At 50.6% G+C, this 25,557-nt stretch overlaps 1 protein-coding gene across 4 annotated transcripts in view; it reads right to left on the reverse strand.

Annotated features, from left to right (window-relative positions):
- Positions 1–25,557, reverse strand: part of GAS7 (growth arrest specific 7) — a 204,437-nt gene that overhangs the window by 47,078 nt on the left and 131,802 nt on the right. For all 4 annotated transcript variants that reach the window (XM_036835447.1, XM_036835446.1, XM_036835445.1 and 1 more), the window contains exons 3-4: positions 14,474–14,554; positions 3,079–3,164 (exon numbers count right to left, since the gene is read on the reverse strand). In XM_036835447.1, coding sequence (XP_036691342.1) covers positions 3,079–3,164; positions 14,474–14,554 — 167 coding nt within the window. The remainder of the gene's footprint in view (positions 1–3,078; positions 3,165–14,473; positions 14,555–25,557) is intronic.

Consider the following 25,557-nt stretch of genomic DNA (forward strand, 5'->3'; position numbering starts at 1 on the left):
CAGACACACTCCCGGTTTCCGTGAAGATTAGATAATGCCCCCTACCTGCCCAACATTCTAATTTTCCTGATTAGCTTGCTCAGGGAGGGGGCAGGTAGCAGAAAACGAGCACAACAGGGGTGTGACAAGCTACTTTATCCACCCCCAACCCTGCCTCTCAAAGGGCCATGTGTTTGTTCATTCGTTCATTCATTCATTCACTCATTCACTCTTTCTTTCTTTCAATATTATTAGGTGATAATTGTCACTAATTATAGTTGACAGCCTGCGATGGGGTAGTAAATACTATGCAGGCTGAAGTGCGCTGTATCTACTCTGGGGACCATCTGTCAGTAGTGCTCTCTGGAAATATCAACCCTTCTTAACCCATTTCTATGATTGGCCTCTGGCGCCTTTGAGGACAGCCAGCTCTGCAGGTTCACGAACGCTTTCACAGCCGGGGAACTAGTGAACGAATGCATACTTGCTCTCTCCATGCACTGCATTGTTTATTCTTGTTACTTTGATGATACCTCCCCCTCTCGATGTTATCATCCAAAAACAAGGCACTGGACTCCACCTGTCCTGAAGCAGTGCCCAGGCCTGGCCTGGCTCTCCAGAGCTGACCTTCCCTGCATCCCCAGTACCTCGCCTCTAACTCCTTGTTTTATAACGCCTTCTATGACAGTAAAATGTGTTCATTTTAGGCAACTTAAAAAACACCCAAAAGTCTAAAGAGAATAAAAATCACCTTAGACCAAGGTTGCTCAGCGTCAGCACCAATCATCTTTTCCACCTGGGGAATGCTTTGTGGTGGAGGCTGTCGCGTGCCCTGTGGGATGCTTAGTGACGCCCCCGGCCCCTACTGACTAGATAGCAGTAGCACCCCCTGCCCAGCTGTGACAACCAAAATATCTCCTAACACTGCCCAATGTCCCCTGGTTGAGAACCGGACGGCAACGCCACCAACGTTCGGGTTTATTTTTTCTTCCAGTCAGTTGTCTTCATATATGGATAGATTTCCTCCCCCCAGATAAGACTGACCATATGTGCAGTTCTGTTCTGCTTTTCTCACTCAACATTATGTCTCAGCATTTTCCGGAGTCACGACATTTTCTTCGGAAGAAGGAGTCTTCACGGCTGCGTGGTCTCACTGGCCGGACGGATGTTCGGTGCCGTCATCCATTTTACCCATCCCCTGTTGCTGGATAATTAGGTTGGGTCCAAGGTGGCAGGGCTGTAAATCATGCTTGGGTGAACAGCCTCACCCATAGATCAGAATCCCTGAGTGTATCCCAAGAACAGATGCAGGAAAGGAAATTCATGGGTCAAAGGCTTATGGCAGCACACTGTCCAACTGGCTTCCCAGGAGGTTATATGTATCAGGATACATTTTGTTTTATATGGTTAAGAAACAGCTTCACAGTATTTCGGGATGGGGGGAACCAGGTTCCATTAGGGAACGAGAGAAGAATGACGGGGGGTGCGGGGAGGAAGGGGTTGTTTCCATATTCTTGCCCAGGGTAGACCAGCTTTTCTAGTTGCTGGGAAACCACAGCAGAGCTTGGGTTGACGTCTTAAGAAAACACTCCATAGTTAGGTGGCAAATAAGCTTCATTTCAAACGGACTGAAAGAGGCTGTGTTGAGAGGGGGGCTCTGCAGGAAACACACGGAGCCAGGGCTGTGATGTGTGCCACGAGCAGGGGGTGAAGGGGACACACACGTGCTGGCACGACTAACTGTGCCCGGATCCTCGCCTGTCCTGCCACGGTCCACACACCCCACCAGCATCACCCAGGGGGCTCATTAGAAACAGGGAACCTCCGGCCCCTCCCCAGACCTCCTGAATCAGAATCTGCATTCTAACACGAGGCCCGGGAGATCTGTCAACCCATCAACGTGGAAGGAGCCTTGGTCCACCCAGACATCCCAATTCTCTTCCAGAGTTCGAACTGAACTGACCTGAGCCCAACACCCAGCCTCCTAAGACAAGAACGTAATTAGGTTTCTGAGGTTTAACCTTCTTGCCTGCATTAAAGCTAAGCATCACACTGAAGCCGTCTGCTGTCACAGCCCACAAGGTCTCTCTTCCAGTGACTGGCACATAGAACCCACTGTTGTTGACAACAAGCAACTATTGTTATCACATCATCACCACCACCACCACCACCACCACCACCACCATCCTTGGGGCCTGGCATTTTCACCCCTGGAAAGGGCTGGTTTGGAGGCTTCGGCTAAGGGACATCTTCTGGATAATTCATGGATGGACCACATAAGACCAGTCCTCAGTTCCTCACACACAGCTTAATGACACTGGAAGAACTCAGCATCAAGTCCAGTCTGACCACCTGGTAATCGTGTCAACCCTCGCGAGTCACTTAACCGGTCTGAGACTCCGTGACCTCATCTGTAACACGGGAATCATACTGACACCTCCCTCCTGCGCTTGCACAAGTGTCAGCTGAGATGACAAATGAGAACGCAGTTTGGGAATCTTAAAACACCCTCCCATGTCCTTCCACACCGTAGCTGTCCCTCTGTCATGTGGTAAATGTCTGACTCAGTTCCATTCTGGGTGAAGTCAGGCGGTGGGAAAAGGGCGTGCAGAAAAGGAAAATGGCCTGGCCTCATCCATATTCTTAAAGCGTTGGGAAATCTGGACTCCGTACTAGGAATCCAGACAGCGGGATGGAACCTTCTACCCCAAGAACAGTTATAATCCCATCACCATCACCCCATCAAAACCATCCTCAACTTCTAGGGACTTCCCTGGCGGTCCAGTGGTTAGGACTCTGGGCTTCCACTGCAGGGGGCACAGTTTCGATCCCTGGTCAGAGAACTAAGATCCCGCATGCCATCTGGCGCGGCCAAAGAAACCACCGAAAAATCCATCTTCAACTTCTAGGGAAAACCAAACCACAATCGCCTGCTCTCCCACAATCACGGTACGCTGGAATGACCCAGATACCGACCACTTTCTACTTGGGGCAGGACTGGGCTGTAGCCACCTGGACCCCCATGGCATCCCCATCCTAATGACCCCTCCCTGGGCCGCCTCAACGGCTGCCCCTACAGCCCGCAACAGGACCCCTTACCTGGGAATCGCCGGCGGATTTTCGGACACTCATGTGAGCAGTCTCAGGAGGGAGCGTGGGGGTCCCCGGCGTGTGGTGTCCATTCACTGCGGGGACAGAAACACGGCTCAGAGGCTGCGCTGGCCACAGACAGGCCCCTCCGACCTTGCAGACCATGGGGGCAGCTGCAGCCCCTTCTCCCCCCTCACTGCCTGGTTCCGAGAGGTCATGCATGGCCAGGACCACCTCTTAGGATCTCATCCGTATCTGCTGAGCTGGAGGTGGGTTGAGAGCATCTCTCTAATCCCCAGCACCCAACTACCTCTCTCCTGGGGGACCAAGTTTCTTTTCCAACCAGAGAAGAAAAGAAAGATGCTTAGTAGGAGGTGAGGTCATCACAATCCAACAGCCATCGCTGAAAACACCTCAGCAGCTGTGGTCACGGGTGCTGATCAAGGGTCCAATCTCTCTACAGTCAGATGGCCCCACCCACAGCTTCCTACAAATCCTGCCCCCGCCCCGCCTCCAAGGAACTTCTCCCTGAGGACCTTCTCACCCTCACCCACTGTAACGTAAGCGTAATGGAAAGAGAACGGGTTTCACTGGTTTCCATGAAATTTGGTTTTGCCATTTAATAGCCAGGGGATCATATGACATCCTTCTTGAGTCCCAGTTTTCCTAAAGTCTAAACAAAAAAAAAATTCAAGGCTCTAAAACTCTATGCCTATGACACTCACTCATGCTCCCTACATGAGCTGATACACCTGCCCTTCAAGGGGGGGATGGGAAGCTCTGGTCTGTAGCGTTTGCCAATTTCTGTGGCCTCAAGGCTCCCATCGGGGCAGATTTGAAGCCCCCGACGCTGCTGCCTGGTCCTGACCTCACACGTACACACCGCGGCCCATGCAGCCTCAGTTCCCAGAGGTGGCGCTGCCCTCTCACGGATATAGTTACGTGAGCCTCAGCTTCTGTATCTGTAAAATGGGGACAGTTCTACCTAGTCTCTCTCTACTTTGTTGGGATGAAAATCCAACAAGACAATAACTGCAAAAGAGGTCTGTAAAATTATAAAGTACTTCATGAACAGAGAGGGGAAGGATGGAGACAGGGAAGGCCACTGCTTCTGTTCCTGAATCTCCTGGCCTTGAACCCCAAGCCCGCATTGATCTCTGGACACCAGGAAAGCATGCCTTCCTCAGGCCCCAGGCTTGGAGGATTTGCTACAACACAGACAACTACAGGCCGGCCTGGAGAAAGATGCACAGACCCACGTCCAGCTCTTGGTGGTTCTTGCTGACACCACCCTGCAGGGAGGGAGGAGGTGAAGGAGAGGCTGAAATTACTACCACCTACCCATTCACAGAGCAAGGGCTGGGGGCAAGCAATGGGGTATGAAGGCCACCCCATGGAGAACCTTTTTCATGCTGGGGAGTGCCCCCCATTCTCCCCCAACTGCAGCGAAAAATCCAGGGCCACCTGTGAACAGAGGCGCACTCAGCAGATTCTTGTGGGTAGCTGGGTTTCTCCCGATCTGCCTGTTGGCCGGACACTCCGGAAGAAGGGTGGGCACAGACACACCAGGACAACAAAACACTGGCCACACAGCTGGCCCCCAGGGCAGTGGCTTAGGGACACAAGGAGAAACAACAAATTAACCCCACGTGGCCAGCCACGCTCCTGGTCTACACCCAGGGCCCTCAAGAGGCTGCTCAACTGCTGATTCTATCCAGGAATCCTCTAGATAAAAGGGGGGTGAGGAGGGAGGGCCAGGATTCCAAGGGCATCAGAGAAGCTATGGCTGCCAAGGAGAATCTACTCAGGTCAGCACAGGCCATGCCAGGAAGGGCACTAGACTGCTGATAAATACAACCCACAAGGCAGGCAAAACATTGGAGAAATTTTCCTTATCAAGGAGCATAGCGCTGCAATAGATAAAACACAAATGCTGGAGAACCTAAAGACAACAGTAGGAAATCTTAACATACTGCTTTCAGTCTAGGACTGATTCGTGAACAAAAGTCAGGATGTGGACTATCTTAGTAATTTAATTTAAAAGGCTGATTGAACTAGATGGATTAAACAGCATATCTTATAAACAGAGATAATATCTTTTACCAAGAATCCATGCAACATAAAAAAAAAAATGTTGGGCCTATTTAAGCCACAAATAAAGTATTGATAAATTGCAAAAGGCATAAATAACACAAGGCGCATTCTTTGACCAGAAAGCAATAAAAGTAGATACTAATAATGAAAGAACAAAATATACAAGGTCCTCATCCCCCCTGACTCCCAAACACTTGAAAATTTAAGAAAACACCCTCTTAAATAATCTCAGGTCAAAGAGGAATTTAAAACTATAATTATACAATATTTTGAAAATAATGAGGAAGAACCTATCAAAACAAATGGGATAGGGCCTGAATTATATTTGGAGAAAAATCCATAGCCTTAATTATTTCATTACCAAAGCCAAGAGAATAAAAATAAACAGACTAAACATTCAACGTAAGAAATCAGAAAAAAAAAATTTTAAGCCAATAAAATAAATCAAAGGAAAACATGAGAAAAGGATATAAATGTGGCAAGAGAAATTAATGAGTTAGGAGACAGGATAACATTTGCAACCCTGGCTGGTTCAGGGCAGGTCAGTGGTGAGGGGGAGTGGTGACTAACAGTGATTAAAAAAGGCAAATCAGCCTAATTTGAGAGTGAGAGAAAACACAAATGCTTAGAATTAGGAATTAGAGAGCAAACATACGCACAGCAAACAGACTTGAGTTTTTTTTTTAATGCAAGAGCATATTATTTATAATTCTATGCTAATAAATACAAAACTTTCCATAAGATTCAAATGATCAAAATGGTTTCAAAGGATACCAGAAACACCAAAATGAGTAAAACCTTTGAAAAATGACCTCCCCTCCAAAAGGCACCAGACCCAGATGGTTTTACAGGCAAACTGGTTCAAACTCTTAAAAGAAATACATAGGCCCAGACTGCACAGTACAGAAACACCTGGTGAGTTTCCCAGTTTATTATACAAAGCCAGCATCGCCCTGATCCTAAAATCTATCAACAACCAAAATAATGCAACCACAGTTCAGTTGATTACGAAAATGGAATACGTAAGTTCTTACCTGAACAGGCCTTAGTTTAGAACCAGTCACTACCTTTGACGGTGCTGGGTCCCTCTAACCCAAGGTGGTCCCCATCTTCTTGAGGGCAGAGGCTGCCCTTCCGACCCCCGTCTTCTCCTTCCACAGCACCTCAAAAGTGCATCCTCAACACACCCTTCTCCTATTTGCAGCCTCTCCCAGCCTGGCAGCCCCCATGCTAATGGCTGCTGGGAACCATCTAACGCAGTGGCATTTGCCCCTAATCCATCCTCTTGTTCTCACTTCAGTTCTGGTCTGTCAGCTGTTGGCTAATTACCGCTCATGTCAAAACAATTACTGGGAAAGGAAAATCTAATTTTCCATTCAACCATTTCTCCCCATACAGCAGCTCTCCCCTGACACCCTGTCTCCCTGCACTTTACTTCAACAGTTCCGGCACCTTCGGAAAAGTCCTCCGTGGGGATCTGAACAGTTACAGCTACCCACGACGGTCCTGATGGGCACTCCCCCACCACTGGGCCCTCGGCTTACTGAGGGTGAGACCCAAAATAAACAAGGCCAGGGGTGCGTGCTTTAGAGGCCTCCAGCCTCCCAGGGGAAAAAATAAAATATGGTCAAGGATCACTCATAACCATAAGAAACATAATCCAGTTGGGGATACAAAAAAAAACGTAAAATCCCAAATTCAGCTGTTTTTAAGATAAGAAAAGGGAACAGAAAGCTCTATCTAGTAACTTCAGTAACTTCAAATACAAATATAAAAACACACACGCACACATTTCATTCCTCTTTATGGGCAGTTAAACAGACAAAGAGAGGGCTTGGGAGATACACAATGAGAGAAGGGGCCGGATATTTGGTACAAAGAAGTCATTTGCTGGGGGCTGGGGGCTGGGGGCGGGTGGGGGGGGCGGGCGGCAGGCGGAGGGGATAAAAAACGGAAACTAAGAAGACCAAAAGAGAGTTGCCATTATTCCCGTCTTGCCACTAGGTTCTTCATGGCCTTTTTTTTTTTTTTTTTTCCCTTAGATTCTGTATATATGTGTTAGCATACTGTATTTGTTTTTCTCTTTCTGACTTACTTCACTCTGTATGACAGACTCTAACTCCATCCACCTCATTACAAATACCTCCATTTCATTTCTTTTTATGGCTGAGTAATATTCTATTGTATATATGTGCCACAGACCTACTAGAGAATGGACTTGAGGATATGGGGAGGGGGTGGGGTGAGATGTGACAGGGTAAGAGAGTGTCATGGACATATATACACTACCAAATGTAAAATAGATAGCTAGTGGGAAGCAACCGCATAGCACAGGGAGATCAGCTCGGTGCTTTGTGACCACCTAGAGGGGTGGGATGGGGAGGGTGGGAGGGAGGGAGATGCAAGAGGGAAGAGATATGGGAACATATTGTATGTGTATAACTGATTCACTTTGTTATAAAGCAGAAGCTAACACACCATTGTAAGGCAATTATACTTCAATAAAGATGTTTAAAAAAAAAACAAAAAAAAAGAGAGTTGCCAGCATCTTTCGAGGCCCAGACCTCACCCTCCCTACAGCTCTGACCCCATCGCCCAGCTCCAATCTGCCCTGTAAGACAGTCCATCCTCCAAGCCCCACTGTCTAGGTTCTGTTCTCTAAAAAACTCCAAAGACAAGACTTTCTTCTTCCAAACAAGAAAATCAGCTCTGGACACCTTCCTTCTGCCTCCTGTGGGTCCAGCCTCATCTCCCCTTCTCTCTGGAATAGACGAGTAACTTCCTTCCTCAACTCGAAGAAACCTGGGAGCTCCAGGGCCCTTGTTCTGGAAATCCTTCTTCCCTCCCTGCTACGACATTTAAGCCTGGCGGAACGGAGTCCCTCCCCAGGCAAGTGATGCAACCACCAATTCTGCAGGACGTTCCTTACAAGTGTTCTGCAGTGACAGTAAAGGGCAGGGTCTGACGGCGCAAAGAGTTTGGGACAAATGCCCCCTGTTGCTTGGTTTCTTTACGGTAGGCTTAAAATATGCTGACATGCTCTGTGAATCTCAATCAAGGCAGCAGTGTGGTAGTCCACACTTACATGGACAAAGGACCCGGATGGGGGCGGGAAAAGCAGTGGGTACCGTGGAACCCACTTTGGGAAACACAGCCGGGGTTGCCGGAAAGCATGTTTTGAAGTCAGGCTACCAAGGCAAACACCAGAGCCAGATCTGTACTCGGCACCTCTGAAGGCACAGTAGGCACCATCCCTGCCTCACTGCCCCACCACGCCCTGTGGGGCCTTGGAAAGATGCTCTTTGTCGTATTCACCTTCCCAGGTGTGTGCTGCGTCTGCTGGGGTCTGCTTAGGGGAGTGGTTTTACATTTATAGCCTTCTGGCCTGGAAATCCTTCTGGTCTGGAAATTTCTGTCTGGCTACCCAATCCCTGTTGCCTCCCTGGTTGTCTAAGATGTAAACTGTATTCCCCCAAAGAGAACTCACAATACATGTGTCCGTGGGTGTGAAGGGTTGGAAACCTGCATCTATTCTCCGGGGCGTCAAAGGTTAAACAGGCCTTTGTAAGGGCCCCTGGGGCCTCAGCCAACAGGCACATGTTCGTAAAGGAAAAGGCAGCCCCTATGGCCTTCCCTGGGGTCAACAGTGATTCCTAGTTGAGGGCCATGGCAGCCACTCTGGGCCTGGTAACTTGCTAACGCTGCAGTAGGTGAGAGTCCCCGTTTGCTCCTATGTGGGAGTAGCCGGGGCTTCCTGATCTGGAGAAGAAAGTGTGTGGGTGAGGGCCCTGGGCTCTGGAGCCCCTTTCCTGGGGAGCTCTGCTCAGGGGAAGCACAGCTGTCTGTCTGCACAGACTCCAGACTCAAAGGCAGGCCCTCCCTGATCAACATCAGAACTCACTCCCCTGTGATCTGGCTTCCCTGGAGGCAGGCTGTTTCTCCAAGCACAAGCCCTCAGCGGAGTCAGGCCCCAGGCCAGGCAAAGCCAGCCTCGGAGTTTCCCCGACATCTCCACTCCCAGGGGAACTCAATAAGAGATAGATTTCCTCCATCCCAAAGGGAAACACAAATGCAAACTTAACGCACGTCCAGGCCCAGAAGCTCAGAAAGGAACTTACTCTCCATAAGGGCCCAGCCCCATTAGTCACAGGTGGCTATTCAAATTCTAACAAGTGAAATTTAAATAGAATCTAAATGCAGGGTGGTACCCAGGATGAGATCCTAGAACAGAAGGAGGACAATACTGGAAAAATCGGTGCAATCGAATGAAATCTAGTTTAGTTAATAATACTGTACCACATTGATTTCTTAGTTTTGACAACTGGACCGCGGTTATGTAAAACGTTTACGTTAGCGGAAACTGAGTAAAGGGTATATAAGAACTCTCTGTACTGTCTTCACAATTTTTTTGTAAACCTAAAATTATTCCAAAATTTGAAAAGTACTTAGTTAAATAAAATTAAAAATTCATTCCTCAGGCAGAGTAGACACATCCGCTGGCCAGTGGCTACCATACTGGATGGTGTAGATGTAGAACATTTCTATTAGCGCAGAAAGTTCTAGGGGACAGAACTGGTCTATGGTGTCATCTGGTGTTACCCAGTAACGCGTAACATGAAAATCCCAGAACCTCATTTTTCACTCGTATTTTCTTTCCATATGCCTGTTACTATTTCTCTCCATATAAATCATTGCTGTTACAGTGTATGTTAAACTGGCCCAAAGAAGGTTTTTAACATGTGCTGAATAGAGCCTTCGGTATTCTGTTTGGGTTTCAAGTTGACTTACGTAGACCTCCCCCAGAAAGCTGGCATTAAATGGCTCCAATAAAGTTACTGAACAAACACAGCTCCCACTGTGATCTGAGAGGAAGCCACGTAGGGAAAGTTCTGGGCCCAGTACTGACCCCCAACAGTCAGAGAGTGGAATCCCATTTGTGGGGGGCATTGGGTGTGTTTCCAGATCTCTCTCTCCAGCTGGTAACCTGGCTGGCTGTGCTTCAGGCATCCGACAAACCTGCACTGAGAAGAACGAACCGGTCCTGTTCATGGGTGGCCCTTCCAACTCTCTCCAGAAGCTCAACTCAAAAGTAACCCTGAGCCCCATGGGTGAACCCTCCACCCCTCTGCCTCCTCAAAGGGGACCTGCCTAAGCTTGGCTTGGCTGGGTTCATTTGTGGTTCCCGCCCACGTTCTTTCTGACCTGTTTTTCCATGATCTTCAGGAACGACCATATGGGATGCTTGTAGTCAATAAATGTGGTCAAGTTTTCCTTCCACGTCGTCCTTACCCCTCCCGTCTCCTCGCAGGGAACCCCCAATCCCACCACTGATAACCAACTGCTTCAAGAAGGCAGCTTTCCAGGAAGACAAGACACTTCCACTGCATTTCACTCTCACCCCCATCCCAACCATCACGCTCAGAATGAAATCCCAACACCACCTTCCTCTGGTCCCTGCTGACTCCCCTCCCCTCATCGCCTACCACGCTCCCTCTTGTCCCCCACCCCCCAGCCACACTGGGCTGCTTTCTGTTCTCAAACATGCCAAGGTCGCTCCTGCCCCAGGGCCTTTGCACTAGCTTTTCCTTGGCCTAGAACACTCCACCACCACTCCACACACATACCGTCTTCTCCTTGTCTTTAAAGCTTGACCGAAATGTCACTTCCTCACTGAGGCCACCCCTCACGCCCCAGTCACACACTCGGTCCTGCTGCCCATGCAACGAACATCTGACATATTCCGTGTCTGCTTGTTTGTCCAACTCTGCCACTAGAATGTAGGTTCCCGGGAGCAGGGACCACACAAGGACTGGCTTGTCTGTGGCTGTATCCCCAGTACTCAGAACAATGTCTGGCATATTTTTTGAATGAAAAGGTTTGCAACTCCACCACTGTTGCTTTGCAGAAGCAGGAGCAGAACAAAAGAGGCTGAGATCCAGGGCCCTGAGTGGTCTCCAGGCAAGGCGCCCACAGCCCCGGGAGCCCAAGGATGAGGACAGTCAGCTTTTGAAGCTACCTCATGTCTTCATCAAGTGTATTTCTCTCCCCACAATGAAATTCAATCTCCTGAAAGCTGCTTATAAAACTGAAGGAAAGAATGGCTGGAAAAATCCTAGTGCCCCCCACCCCCCGTAGAGAGAAATACCAACACAGTTATTCTTCTATTCTTTAGACAGAAGGTTCAGTTCAAAAACCAGAAAAGATGATGGCAAAATACCTCGGATCCTGCTATACCCTCACAGGTGGGTTCTCTTCGCTTCCATCCCAGAGTGTGGACGGAGAGTTGACACGTGTGTTCATGCCCCAGGGTAGAGAGGACCACAAATCATAACCACGGAGGGCTAGACAGGACCTCAGCCATGGTCTTCCTCCCATTTATAAATGGGCAAAGTGAGGCCTGGTAAGGAGAAGGGGTGTGCCCCAGGCCCCTGTCTAAGGAGCCGCAATTTCACAAACCTAAGATGTCACTGACTGTTAGAGGCACCCTTATTTTAAGTACTGCTGAGAAAGAAAAAAAAAAAAAAAAGATGCTTCCAATTAGACTAGGATACAGCATTGATTTCCAAGATATTAAAACTGGGAAACAAAACGCGGGTCTGAGAATCAATGAGCTGGGGTCCTGCGTGTTTCGCGGCTGCTTCTCACTGTCATGGGTTGGCGTCCATCATCCGACAGAGAGCGGTGCTGAGCCGAGGTTCTGAGTCCTTCTAGAACAGAGCTTCTAACCCCGGCACTGCTGACGAGCGGGGCTGGACAGCCCTTTACTGTGGGGCCGTGCCGTCCCGTGCATTGTAGGACGTCTGGCAGCATCCCTGGCCTCTAAACACCAGACGCCTGTAGCTCTTCCCCACACTGGTGACAGCCACGAATGTCCCCTGAAGGCAAAATCACCCCCGAGTTGACAACCACTGCACTGGAGCCAGGGAGGCTTAACAAGTATGTACGTGTGATGCAGACAGACACACACAGGGACAGAAGCACCAAGTTAAACGGGGTCTTCAGTTCAGGCCTTCTCTGAACTGATGTGTACTCTCCAAAGGGGAAGAGAGTAGACAGGATTTCCAAATGTCTTTGACTGCAAAGCCCTTTCTCACAGAGAAATGGACAGACTTGGGATCCCAGGGACGTGGGACGCAGGTGCCCTAGGCCCCTGGGGGTCCACCTAAGTCTGTCTAATGCCTTGGCCACCTTGGCAATTCTCATCCCTGGACCTGACCCTCTCCACCATCTCCCACCTTTCTCAGCCCCTCAGAGCCCCGGCACCCGGCGCAGTGCTGAGTTATCGCGGCTCTCGCGCTAGACGTGAAGGCAGGAATTTGTCACGCCGGGGCCTCCGGGCTGGTGACCTGAGCCAGCGCCTCCCAGGCCTCCTTCTGGGGGACGGCCCCACCAACAGGATGCTGCTGGGGCCAGTGACAGTGACAGCAGGCTTTGGAGAGGTGATGCCACTGACCCAGAGGGCAAGTTCCCTAACCAGCCCCAGCAGCCCAGCGTAGCAAGCTGTGCAGGGTGGCAGGCTGGGCCACTGTCACCTGTCATCTCACACGACCCAGCCTCCCCCTGCCTGTGTCATGGCCCTGTCCTGCTCCGTGGACCCCTCTAGCCGGAAAAGACAGCTGGGTTTTCTTTCTAGCGTCTGGGTGGCCTGGAGCCAGCCAGGATAGAGGGCCACACCTCACATTATTCACACTAGCATTTCTATTGTTAAAAAAAATCACAAGAACAGCAACAAAAGACAAGGCGTCGAGCCAGGAAATGCCTATTGTCATATGACAGCTAGGAAGGCCGAATGGCCCCATTTCTGAGGACTTGGTCTGAGAATGTAGCACTGGCTGCACCCCTAGGAAACCAGGAGGAAATGCCCCATTTCCCTGCCCCACAGGGGGTTCCTTTTTTAAAATTTTAACGAAAAAAATATGTGTGTGTGTGTGTGTGTATACATGCATATACACACACACAAATATAAATAAAAACATTTTAAAAGCCTAGAAGAACTTTCCGTGGGAAGCACCTCCCCAATCCCCTCTCCCAGACCTCAGCTGATTCTCCAGGTCTATTCTGCCACCACTTGGGTTCTGAGCTCTGTGGCTGGCGGTCTTCACAGCCCTAAATAACGTGCTTGGATCCCACTTTGACTTCTCAATGGTGGAAGAGACTGAAAGACACCCCACTGGGAAAGGTGAGGCCTGACCCACTCACACTGCACACCGCTCCCTTCCCAATCCAGGGTTTAAGAGTCCTCTTATGACTTTCACCTCTTCCTTTGGTTTCCTGTGATGCGTTCGGTAAATTATTTGCGTTCCAAGCAGGGTACGAGGCTCTCATCTCCCCTCCCCTCCACGTGAGCACAGGAGGTCACTGCTTTTGCCCAACCCCCCTCCCCCAGCCCATGCCTCCCCTCCTCTGTCCCACACTGTCAATGCTACTGATGTTCAAATTCCAGGTTTACACACCACATTTGTGACTTCACTCAAAGCTGAGGCCAGGCTCCATTTGGAGACTGAGGAGTCCACAAAAGAAAAGGAGAGACAGAGTCCCCACCTCAGGAAACTTACAGTCTGGGGTGGGAGAGTGACGACCAACAGGGAGGGGTACTCTGAGGACAGTGAAACAGCAGGAAGCGGGGATCCAGAGTGATGGGAGAGGACTCTAAATTGAGCCATCAAGGAAGGCTTCTCGGAGGAGGTGACATTTAATGCAAGGTCTAATCCACAAGAAGTCAGAAGGTGTTCTCCCCACTGGTGTGTCCTGCAACCCACCTCCTGGGATCCCAGAATGAGATGTCTCCTAAGAGTAAATAAACCCTCCACCTATTATAGGAATATCTACCTTGACCACCTCCACTTCATTACCTATGATGATGGAGAACTCATATCCTTGCAAGGAATGCATTTGCTTTCCAGACATTCGGTTTGAAAGCTGCCCTGTAATCATCTGCCTCCTTAACTCCTATTCCTTGAGGCCTTCGGGAACCATGTGGAGCAAGTCTGCCCCCGGTTTGGGTCCCTACACTGGCAGACAGCTAAGACCTCTGGCGCTTCACCTCACCCAGCCACGCCCCCACCTCCCTAAGCACCTGAGAGGGAGTGAGAGGGACCAGAGCTGCTGCCGGCACTAGCAGGGTGTTACCATCCCACGGGGCAACAGGCTACGGGGCCCTCCAAGCCCTCTAGACCCCTCCCCAGGTTTGGCCCATACGATCCGCAGCCAGGTTTCAGACCCAGGCTCCAGAGCCGTGGCCTCCCCCTTGAAGGTGTGTGTGGTTCCCAGCCGGCCCCCAAGGTGCCCCGAAGTAGCGCGTGGACGGTACCTGTCAGAGGCAGAGAGCTTCTGTGAGGGCCAGGGCTGGCTGGAATCCCAGGAGAACTGCTGGGGCGCTCCCAGGTGGTCTCTAGTCAAAGAAAGAAAAAAACACAATCGCACTGAGAATTTGCTGGGGCAGAAGCTCCGCGTGTCACAGAGCAGAACTGGGCCACCCCCCTCCCTAAACCCGGGAAGCAGGCGTCCGCCTCCTGCTCCCATATCCGTCTCCTCTCCTGCCTTCCCATGACAACAAAGCTTCTCTTCGCTGGGGACCCTTCTCCACGCAGCTGGGACCAGAAGGAGGTGGCCTTCTGGCTGGGATCCTGTGAAACAGTCCCCATTGCCCCTCTCCTCCTCCGAGGCTGCCAACTCGTGCATCTCCACTTCGGTCCCTCGTCCTGGAACCCCAGCTGTCGACCGGGCATCACTCCCCAAATGCCCACTGTCATCTGAAACCCCAAAGCCCAGAGGAAGGAGCCCTGGCCGGGGGTCTGTACAGAGACCTGGGTGATTGGGGGTGATTTCCTTCCTGGTTCTACAATTCCATGTCTCGTGTGAATTATAGCGGCTGTGTCTGATTGGATACTTCTCTCTCTTCCAATACCCAGCCAGAAATAAAGCTAATACTGCAGCTATATATGATCATCCCCCGAACGCTACTTTACCCATTTCACTGCTGTGAGCAGAGACTTCCCATAAAATTATCTAGTGATAAAAATAATACTTTCTCACTATTTACAACGTGGTGATGTAGAAAAAAGTGCAAAGAAGAAAAAGTATCACCCATAATCCCACAACTCGGAGGTCATCACTAAACATTTGGGTACCTGTGTGGTGATTTGTTTTCTAGGCATATGTACATCTTTGGAACAAAACAAAATCATACTGTACATTCTTTTCACCTATGGACTTCTGTGGGTATCTTTCCCAAACCATTAAAAGGGCCGGAGAGCACAGGGGTTAGGATCTATTAACAGCAGTGAGTCTAGAGCCAGATGCCTGGGTTTGAACCCCAGCTCTGCCTCTCACCACCAGTTTAACCTTGACCAAGCTAATTGTCCCCTTGGTGCCTCGGTTTCCCCTCTGTAAAATGAGATCAATAATGGCATCCACCCAAGGCAGCTGTTGTGTTCATGCCAAATGCCCATGTATAAGCTTTTAGCATGAAGTTATTTTTAAAGTTAGTCCAATATATGGATATGACATTATTTAGTCCAAAATTCTATTACTGAAAATTCAATTGTCTCAAATATTTAAAGCAAAAACTAGCACAATCTTTCAATGGCTTCTGTGAATTAAGATTCGAGAGAACTGGGGTTTTTCCTCAGTTCCGACTCTTATCTGCTGTGCAGCCCTGGGCAAGTCACGCTACTTCTCTGGTCCTCCGATTCTTCATCTAAAATGAAAGGGTTGGGCTGACTGGTCCTTTAGGCCCCAATCCTCTTGCCCTCCAGCTCTGATTGGTGGTCTCAAAACCTTAAGATCTACTGTTTGGGTTTTAGGATCTTATGGCTCTAGGAGTCGGGTGGTAATACGGTCCCTTCATGTCTTAAGGGAGAGAAAAAGGAGGGTGAACAAGGCAAGCAGCAGGGACGATGTGACCAGGAACAAGAGAGCAGAGGGGTCTTCCAGGAGGGGTGACCAGAGGGCAGCCTCAGTGGCCTCCCTGGAGGAGGAGGGACACTCGGGCTGGTGCTGAGAGCACCAAGGCTTGGAGAATCTACATGAAGACCACCAGACTGCTCTGAGGCCGAGGGCAGTGGAAAGCATCCTAGGCCTGGCCGCTCATGAGCTGAGTGACCTTTGGAAGCCACCTAATCCTGTGTTTTGTTTTTCTCAACTGTACAATGGGGATAAAAATGGTACCTAAATAGGGTTGTAATAGCATGAAATGGGTTATTACCTGTAAGGTGCTTAGGATGACAGGGGCACACAGTAAGTGCCTTATCAGAGTTAAATAAAGCAAACAGACTAGCGAGGCTGGATGTTTGGGGGGAAAACATGCAGAAATGGGGGGAAATTCAGATGAGAAATGGGGGGAAATTCAGATGAGAAAACAGCCTTCCTACAAAGTGAGGTGGGCTCCAGCAGAGACCAGACGCGGCCTGCAACCTCCGTCTCCTTCCTAAAGAGGCTTCTCTTCCGCCCGCGGGATCGGCCCCACCCGGAGGCCACACTGCTGTCTCCACATCCACAGCGCCCAGCTCAGGCTCTCCCCTCCAACCCAGCCCCCTGGGGCTCCGGGGACCAGCCTCCACGGCTTCACCAGCTCCTGCCGGGTCCCACCACCCACATGCAATCAGTTCCTGGGGCCTAGAGGTGCCCCCTCCATCACTTTCCTCACCTCCTCTCCACCCCACCCCTAACGTGTCTCCCCACTCGGGATCAGCGCGCACCTGGAGAATCCCTTGCGGCCTCCTTTCCAACAAGGCACAGAGGACAAAGTCCAAGCTTTGTCATCCCCACGCCCACCTCTCGGCCAGCGAGGCTCCAGCACAGCAACCTTGTCTGTCTGTCCAGATTGACCCCCACTGACCTCACTCCAGCCCAGGTAACTCACTTGCTGGTCTCGGAACATGTCTTTGCTCCGACTGTTTACACACCCTCACCACCTCCTGCCCCTACCATCCCTGGATGTCAGGATTGTGTTCGTTTGCCAAGTTCCAACTAAAACGCCTCTTCCTCCATGCAGCCTTCCCAGTGGACCGCGGGAGAAGGCTCTGAAAGCACAGGGAGATGCTGCCTCCAGTCAGAGCCACGCTCTAGACGCTGGGGCCCGAACGAAGGCCCCTTGCCCTGTGCTCGCCGTCCCGGGTCACTCACAGGCCCCCAGAGGCGGGAATCCCTTCTCCTGTATCGCATCTCTCTGTCCAGCCTCCGCCAGGACTCCATCAGGGACAATGCAGACGCCTGAAGGGTTCCGCCCAGCCCACCTCCTGGTCTTAGCCAGCTCTGGTCAGCCCAAAATACAACGCCACTGTGAGCCTGGGGAAGGCCAGGCGGACATCTGGAGAGAGCCCCCGGGGCTCTGGCTGAGTGACCTCATCGGCAGCAGGAAAAATCACCCCAGATGACCACACCACACACAGGGAGGAAACCATTTCCAGGTCTTTTTCAATAAAAGACTCCCTAATCTATTTACAGCACACCAGGCTCCCTGATAGAGCCAAAGCAAAACTGAAGTGGCAGCTCGGGGCTCAAGTTACCCTGGATTGAGGTCCCCTTGCATTCTCTGGGCTTCCATCCTGGGGTTCTAGGTCATTCCAGGTGACCACCCAGACTCGTAACAGTCACTGCCATGCAAGCCCCAAAGGCTCTGGGTGGGGCCAGTGAGGACAGAGTGGAAGGAGTGAGACCCGTGCTTGGAAAGCCTCTGACCGTCCAACCCAATTCAGGAGAAACACATTTTTTCCTAAAGGCAACTCTAACTCAACTCGAACCTCTTCCGCTGAAACCAGGGGAGACAGATACACACAAATGAGCTGACTGCTGACGGTGGATCAGATTGGACCAAGGGAGGTTGCTATTCTAGCCATCCACGTGAGAAGCCAGAAATTTCCATTTCCCCATCAGTGGATTACAGTGGCTGCCCCATGTAGAATAAAACTTTTAAAGAGAGAGTAGAGTTGAAAGGTGGAAAGTGATGTGAATGTGATTTCAGAGCACAGACGCCCCTTCCTTAAAATAAGAATAATTATTATTATAATTATTTTTAAAAAACAGTAAGCAGGGCAGGAGTTTTTAACTTTAAAGTCACTTCTAGACTTCGTTTACATCCTTCATGCCTTACAAGGTACGAACTTCCAGTGGGAAAGTCAGTGAGCCCCTGGACCTCATCTGCCTTGGGCAGATCTGTGAGACTTGTCCCCCACCCTTCTCCCCCTCCCCCTCCCCTTCCCACACTCTGCCCCACCCACCAGTGGACTCCTGGCTCATGATTGGTCAGTTTTCTTGGTTGAGTAGCAGCTCTCTGCTGCCCCCACTGGCTATCAGGTGAAATAACCACAGGTACCAGCCTAGGAGGAACTGGGTTCTTGGGTCCTGATCACGCACACCCCGGATGCCCTTGGCAGGGACAGAGCATGTGGAAACAGAAGGACGCAAAAGGTCCTCGCAAACACCCTCTTGCAGGGAATTCCCTGGCGGTCCATTGGTTAGGACTCTGCACTTCCACTGCAGAGGGCCCGGGTTCGATCCCTGGTCGGGGAACTAAGATCCTGCAACCACGTGGGGCGGCCAAGAAAACTTTCAGAATTGCAAGAAGTGGACGTGCCTCCAAAACTGGGACTTTAAAGCACCTCTGTCAAAACTGAAAAATCAAGCAGGCACAAAATTTTTTAAATGACGTCAAAGAATTGAAACACAGGATTAACAAATTCCATAAAAACTGGAGATATGTAGAATACTGTACCTAACTGAATAAAATATAGCCTTGTACATTTAAACAAACAAACGAAAAAACACAACACCCTCTTGCAGGGGCAAGAACTGCTCTGCAGGATCATCTAGGTCTGATCCCCAGTGGGAGGGCTTCTGAGCCTGGGCCAGACCCTGAGTCTCAGGCAGTCTAGAAAGGCTGCACCACGGCCACTGGCCCCAGAATCTAGTCTATATCCTGAGCTTCAGCAAACACGGACCCCAGGCTCGGAGACCTGAGGTCTTGAGCGGGAAATGCTGGCTGGAGTCAAGCCGGGGGGTGGGGGGGATGGGGTAAGTAGGTGGCAGCTAACATCCCACCAACTCCCAGCCTTCAGGCAGCACACACAGCCCTGGGGCGCTCCCTTGAGCACTGAGGAAGAGGAGAGCTGGGGACACCAGGACTCCACTGGCACAGGAAAGGCAGGAAATGGAAAGGAACCTGGACCGGGTGTTTAAAACACCCCTCAAATATTCTGAGGCAGCCTAGAGATGTTCCTAAGAGCTCAGGTGTCACACAGACAGAGGTTCGAATCCCAGGTCCACCCCTTACTACTGGGTGCTCGGCCTCGGTTTCCTCACTGTAAAGTGGGGATAACACGACTGCAGCCTCGTGGTCCTGGGATGCACGGTCAGTGGGCACACACAGCTTCCAGCACAGTCTCGGAGACAGAGGAAGCCCTCAAACACATTAAACAACAACAGTAATAATATGAATGGAACAAAACCCTCTCCATTCCTTCCTTCCTCCTCTCTGCTTCCCAACGTCCACCCCACCAGCCGCCTCCCTGCCCCATCCTCCTCTTCCTGCCTTCACAGAGCACAGCTCCCAAAGGGAGAGGGAGGGCAGAGCTCCCTCTCGGGGGCTGGGGGGAAGAGGGGCTAGAAGGTCTTTGTTAGCATGTCTGAGCTGCAGGGGGGTCCCCGCACAGCAGCCCACAGAATCCTTATGCAACCCTGTGATCCAGGCGGGGCAGGGGCCCTGACGCCCGCTCTACAGATGATACAGAGGCTGGTGATGCCAATGGATGAAGCAGCAGCCCCGTCAGTGCCCTGGCCCTTGGATATTGGCCTGAGCCAAGCTTTGGACTGGCTCCAGCTGGCACAAAGGGCCTGGAAGAGCAGGGTGGGGAGCTCCCAGAGAAATTCTAGTAGGGAGGGTGGTCCGCCTGGAACACCCCGAGCCTGTCCTTCCATCCCTTTAGGATCCCCGACGTACCAACCTCCTCATACGGTGTAGACTCGGTCAAACACACCGGGAATCCCTGAACTTGGGCTGGGGATGATATGGGCTGAGGCAACACAGGAAAAAGGGGGTCGTGTCATTGAGCCAACAAGTGTGGGCAGCTGACTGCCAGCTCACAGATATTACAACCCCTGCTGTATGGCTGAGAAAACTGCAGATGGGTCCCCAGGAGGAAATCTTATCAAATCAAAGCCTGAACACTCAGGATCCAGACCCTAAGCACGACTAATAAGCAAAGCTCCAGGCTTGTTTCCCAAACTTGGTCTCTCATCAGGATCTTTGGGGCCGCCTGCTGAAGCTACAGATTCCCAGACCTTGCGCCCGAAGACTCTGGTTTAGCAGGTCTTGGGTGGAACCCAGAAGTCAGCATTTTAACAAGCAGTCTCAGGGATTAACCAGATGTAAGAAAAACGGGTAGAGTCCATAGTAAACCATGACGGGAACCAGCCACAGACAGGGAGGTACCCGGATGAGACAAAAAAACCCCCAGGGGAGGGATGAGACATGGGATGAGGCATAGTACGAAGCAAGATGTGTGACAGCAACGTAGGGTAACTTAAGGAACCCTCCAAAATGCCATGTCTACCCCAATGTTCTAAAAATATCAGGTTCATAACATCTGTCCCCAAGAGCCTCTGCTTTGACTTGTGGCTTTGTTATCTATTTTAGTTCCTGAGGGAGCCTTATGAATTACAGTGACTGTCACAAACCCTTTAGCATGACTGATTCCTTAGGGTTTTTCCTAGAATAGGAGCTGATAAAGAGGAGAGGGGAGAAAGCACTGCAGTGAAGGAAGCCCAGAGGGAAAAGGTGTCAGGAGAAGGTGCTAGTGAGTGGGCAGCCTGGAGGAGGAGGCGCTCCAGCACAAAGCCTTATCTTAAGCCCCTGAGGACAAAGTCCTGATTAGGACAAGAAAGATGAGTTTTATGCAATCCTGGTCCCAGGTGCTTGACATGGACAGAGCTGACAGGTCAGGGCCAGCAGGATATTCTCAGCTGGAAATCTTGTCAAATCAAAGCCTGGGACACTCACAGCCCTGTGTGCTCCCCGCCAACACCATTTAGGTTTTCTGAGCCCTATGAACAGGCGCCAGGCTGGGGAGGGGCTCTGAGAGCTCACAGCACCATCCCTGCCCTCAGGGAGCTGACAGCTGGGGAGCTGGATGAGCTCTTCCTAACTCAGCTGTAACACGTGCTTTCAAATCCAGTCCTCCCAGAGATGTGCTCTAAGGGCTGGGACTGTATCAAATAAATGTACCTCTGTCTCCCTGGCCCCCGGTACAGCAGGCACTCAATAGATGTTTGAGGAATGAATGGAGGCTCAATTCAAAGCAGTGTCAGAAGCAAGTCCAGTTACATTGCCAGTGGCTGACTTTAAGGATGAGTGAGTGAGTGAGTGTGTGTGTGTGTGTGCGCGCATGCGTGTGTGTGTGTGTGTGTGTGTGTGTGTGTGTGTGTGTGTGTGTAGATAAAAAGATAGATAAACAGACAACAGAAAGACAAAGAAGGGGCAGGGAGAGCAGACAAATCACCAATTCCCTTCACATAGCATGAAGCAGAAATCAAGCAAGCTGCTCAATCCAAAAAGAGCCCAGAACGTACACAGGTGGGTCACAGAAAAACAATTACAGATGACCAATAAGGAAGAAAAGATGCTGATTCTCACTCAAAATTGGAGAAGTGCAAATTAAGATGACAAGACACTATTTTTTTTCACCCATTGGATCATTTTCTGCTAACTGGCTACTAAAGGAAAAAAGGCAAGTCTGCAGAGAAAAATAGGTATGAAACAAACCCAGAAATGGGCATAAGACATCAGGAGATCCCAGAAACCCAGGACAAACAACGCGGCTGATTTTTCCTTCCGGTCCTTAAGCGGGGGGGCTTCTGTGAGATGCCCCATATCCTTCTAATAAAGGTCCTTTTTTCATAAGCTAGTTTGGGTGGGCTTCTATTCCTATAACAAGGTAGTCCCTGCCCTTGGACAATCCCCCAAATGCACTGCCCTGTAATGGTCAACGCCAGCCCCAAGGCCATTAGATCCACATCTGGAATCTCCTTCTGTGACCAGGCTGAATTGTGACTTCTACACACGCCCCCAAGTAGGACTTCCATAACCTCTCCTGGGAAAAAAGTCACACCGCTCAACGGTTCAGAAGCTTCTCTACCCACGAAGTGGTATTTTTCCACCCATACGTCACCTTTTTGTTTTGTTTTCTCAGAAACTCAGCATTTATGGACTTCAATCGCTCTGCACTGCTAATCCAGATTTAGAAGACTTTCCAGTAAAAGGTGTGACTTTACATTTTATAAATAATGCTCAAAATCACTGAGAGTGTTGCTTTTCACAAGCCAGAGGAAACTGTCAGAAAGAGCTCTGGTTATTTTGGGAAATAGGAATAGGCAATCATCTCTCTGAGGTGCGGCCACAAAGGCACTTCCAAGGCCGCTGGATTCCCAAGGAAGGCCGGCCAGCCCCTGAGGCACAAAGAACCAACACTGCAAAACAGGTATAGAAATTCTGGGCAAAATGAGCTCTCCTCAAACATTAAGAAAGGGCATTCCGGGTAGAGAAGACTACACAAAATGGGGAAGAAATGGGTAGAGTTGAATGAAACAAGATTCCTCAGGAAAGTGCATGAGTAAGTTTAAAAAAAAAAAAAGCAAAAAAACAAACAAAGAAAACCCTCTCTGCAAAGAAGCCTGAAAGCCTCATACAATTAGGGAAATGCTAAAATGCTGGGGACCGAGGCAGCCGCCTGCAACTTTAGAGCATATGAGTGTCACCTGGAGGGCTGGTTAAACCACAGATTGCAGGGCCCACCCCCAGAGGGTCAGATTCAGGAGGGCTAGGGTGGGGCCTGAGAGAACAGCATTTCTAACAAATTCCCAGGTGATACTGATGCTGCTGGTCTAGGGACCCCACTTTGAGAACCACAGACGTAGAGAAAGACAAGGACGAACAGCATTCTCTGCAACAGTTCACCCTGCCTCCAGGGGTTGGAGGTAGGGCTATAAAAAATAATTTTTTTTGAAAGGTACAACAATCAAACCAACCCACGAACTACTCCTGACTTGAAAGCATCCACTGCTCACCCCCTTCCTCTGAACGGGTGTTGCTGGCTGAAAACTGACGCAAATAGTCAAGCTGGCCCAAGACATGTGGAGAAAGAAAAGTGAACCCCACAGGGCAGATGCTCTGAGAGCAAAGAAGAAATCCTCCGGGACCACAAATGTTTGGGTTGTTATGCAAGCCTCTTGAGCATTTCCTCTCCATCCCTAAAGCCCGCTAACTAAGAAGGCTTCGCATTTGCACACCTGGTAAGAGGAATTCACACTCTGTGCACAAGAGTTGAGCCAGCTGGGTGGGGACGTGGTGTCCAAAAGCACTGTGTGCTCCCTGGCCCCTTCTGTCCTGTTTCCCAAGGCTGTGCCCCTGTTCTGTCCTCTCCGTACCTTTCCTGCAGTGTCTCCCCCATCAGCACATGTTAATTTTACATACCAGCAGCAGAAAGCAAGTGCAGTCTTTATCCCTGGCACAGAGGAAGAGAAGGGAGGGGGAGGAGGGGATGGGGGTCTCCTTGACTCCCAGCCCAGAACGCGCCTCCTTCTGTGGCAGAGATCACGTGGCCCGGCATCCTTGGATGCTCCTTGCGCCATATAAAAAAGACCGGGGCCCTTTCAGGCTCCAGTTTGTGCATCTCAGCCCCAGAAGGATCCCCGGAATATGAGACCACCTCTCCAGAGGAACCGAGGAGTGGAGGGCACCCCAGGCAGCAGGAATCAGGGACAGAGGGAGGTGGTGGCCGGAGCTGGGTCCTGTCTGCATGGCCACAGGGGTCTGTCCTTAGGAAATACAAAGCTTGAAAGGCTTTCCAAAGCAGCCCAACCTTCTCTTTTCAAGATGGGGGCTCAAGACCAGGATGCTGGGAATGCACATAGAATCTGGCTAAACCAGAGAAGAACATGACCTCCAGCCAAGTCCTCTCTGGTATATTCAAGAGAAGCATCAACAGTATCGGGAAATCAACTGCTTTATTAAGTGTCTCAATTCACATCGCTGTGTACCTGAAACTAACACAACATTGTAAATCAACTATACTCCAATAAAAAAAAACAAAAAAGTAGTGGGAAATCCACTCAAATGGGGAAGAAAAAAAAAGTGTCTCTTTTCTGCAGCTTGTATTAAAGCTTTCCTGCACGCACATCTCTTGAAATTACCAGAATTCTGGTACCCTGGCAGCTATGCTAAGCCGGAGCTCATACCCCACATTCACTGATAGGCGGGCAATAGGCTGGCAACGCAACAGGAAAGCAGGCCACCCTTCCTGCTGCTGGTGTTAACTGCCCCGCAGGCCAGGTGTCTGAGACACAGATGACAGACTGCTCCTCTCCACCGCATCCCGGAGGACAAAACACCACTTGTTTGGCTTAGCAGGGCCCAAGGAGACCACAATGGCATGTTACTCTGGGCATGGGCAATGTATTGGTTTCCTGGGGCTGCCCTAACAAAATACCACGAACTAGGCAGCTTCGACTACAACAGAAATGTATTGTGTCACAGTTCTGGAGGCTGGAAGTCTGAGACCAAGGTGTCAGCAAGATTGCTTCCTTCCGAGAGCTGTAAGGATCTGCTCTAGGCCTCTTTCCTGGCTTCTGGTGGCCTCAGTCATTCCTTGGCTCATAGATGGGCTCTCTTTGCGTCTTCACATCGTCTTCCCTCTTTGTGTGTCTGTCTCTACGTCCAAAACTCTTTTCTTAAGGATCCGACATATTGGATGAGGGCCCAGCAAGCTCCAGGATCTTAACCTGATCGTCTGCAAAGACCCTATATCCAAGGTCACGTTCAAGGGTCCTGGGGGTTAGGACTTAAACTTCCTTTGGGGGGTGGGGGGACACAGTTCAACCCATATCAGGCAGCAAAAGGCTGCAGCTGGCTGGGAACAGTAGGAGGCAGGGATGGGGGTCACGCTAACCTACGGAGTTGATCTGGGGGCCAGAAAGTCTGGACAGAGGAGTCCAGGGATTCAGAAGCAGAGGGTCCGGGTCTGTGGCAGGGCCCAGAGGGGGGAGCAAGGAACTGGACCACCAGGGACCAGGGGACCACTAAGCCCCAGCCCCGGTGCATGTCCCAGCAGGCAGCCAGGCAAAGCATGAGTGCAGTCAGACTGGCTGTTCAAACAGTGAAAAATTTCTGTACCAGTTGGAAAACTGTTTCTGCTCCGACCTCCCTACCCCAAGTATCCCCAGTCCCCGAGACCCCCGCCCCCATTAGATCCCCACAAGGGCCATTAAGGCTGAATGCCTGGGGAGGGGGCGGGGGGCAGAATCCCCCTCCAGCACGTTCTTCCCTGTGCTGGACCGCTCGGTAACTTCCTCTGCTCTCACCCAATACAGGGGCTATTTCTTCTCCGGCTGGGTACACAGGCG

Source organism: Balaenoptera musculus, chromosome 20 (assembly GCF_009873245.2).
Source record: "Balaenoptera musculus isolate JJ_BM4_2016_0621 chromosome 20, mBalMus1.pri.v3, whole genome shotgun sequence".
Classification (NCBI taxonomy): domain Eukaryota; kingdom Metazoa; phylum Chordata; class Mammalia; order Artiodactyla; family Balaenopteridae; genus Balaenoptera; species Balaenoptera musculus.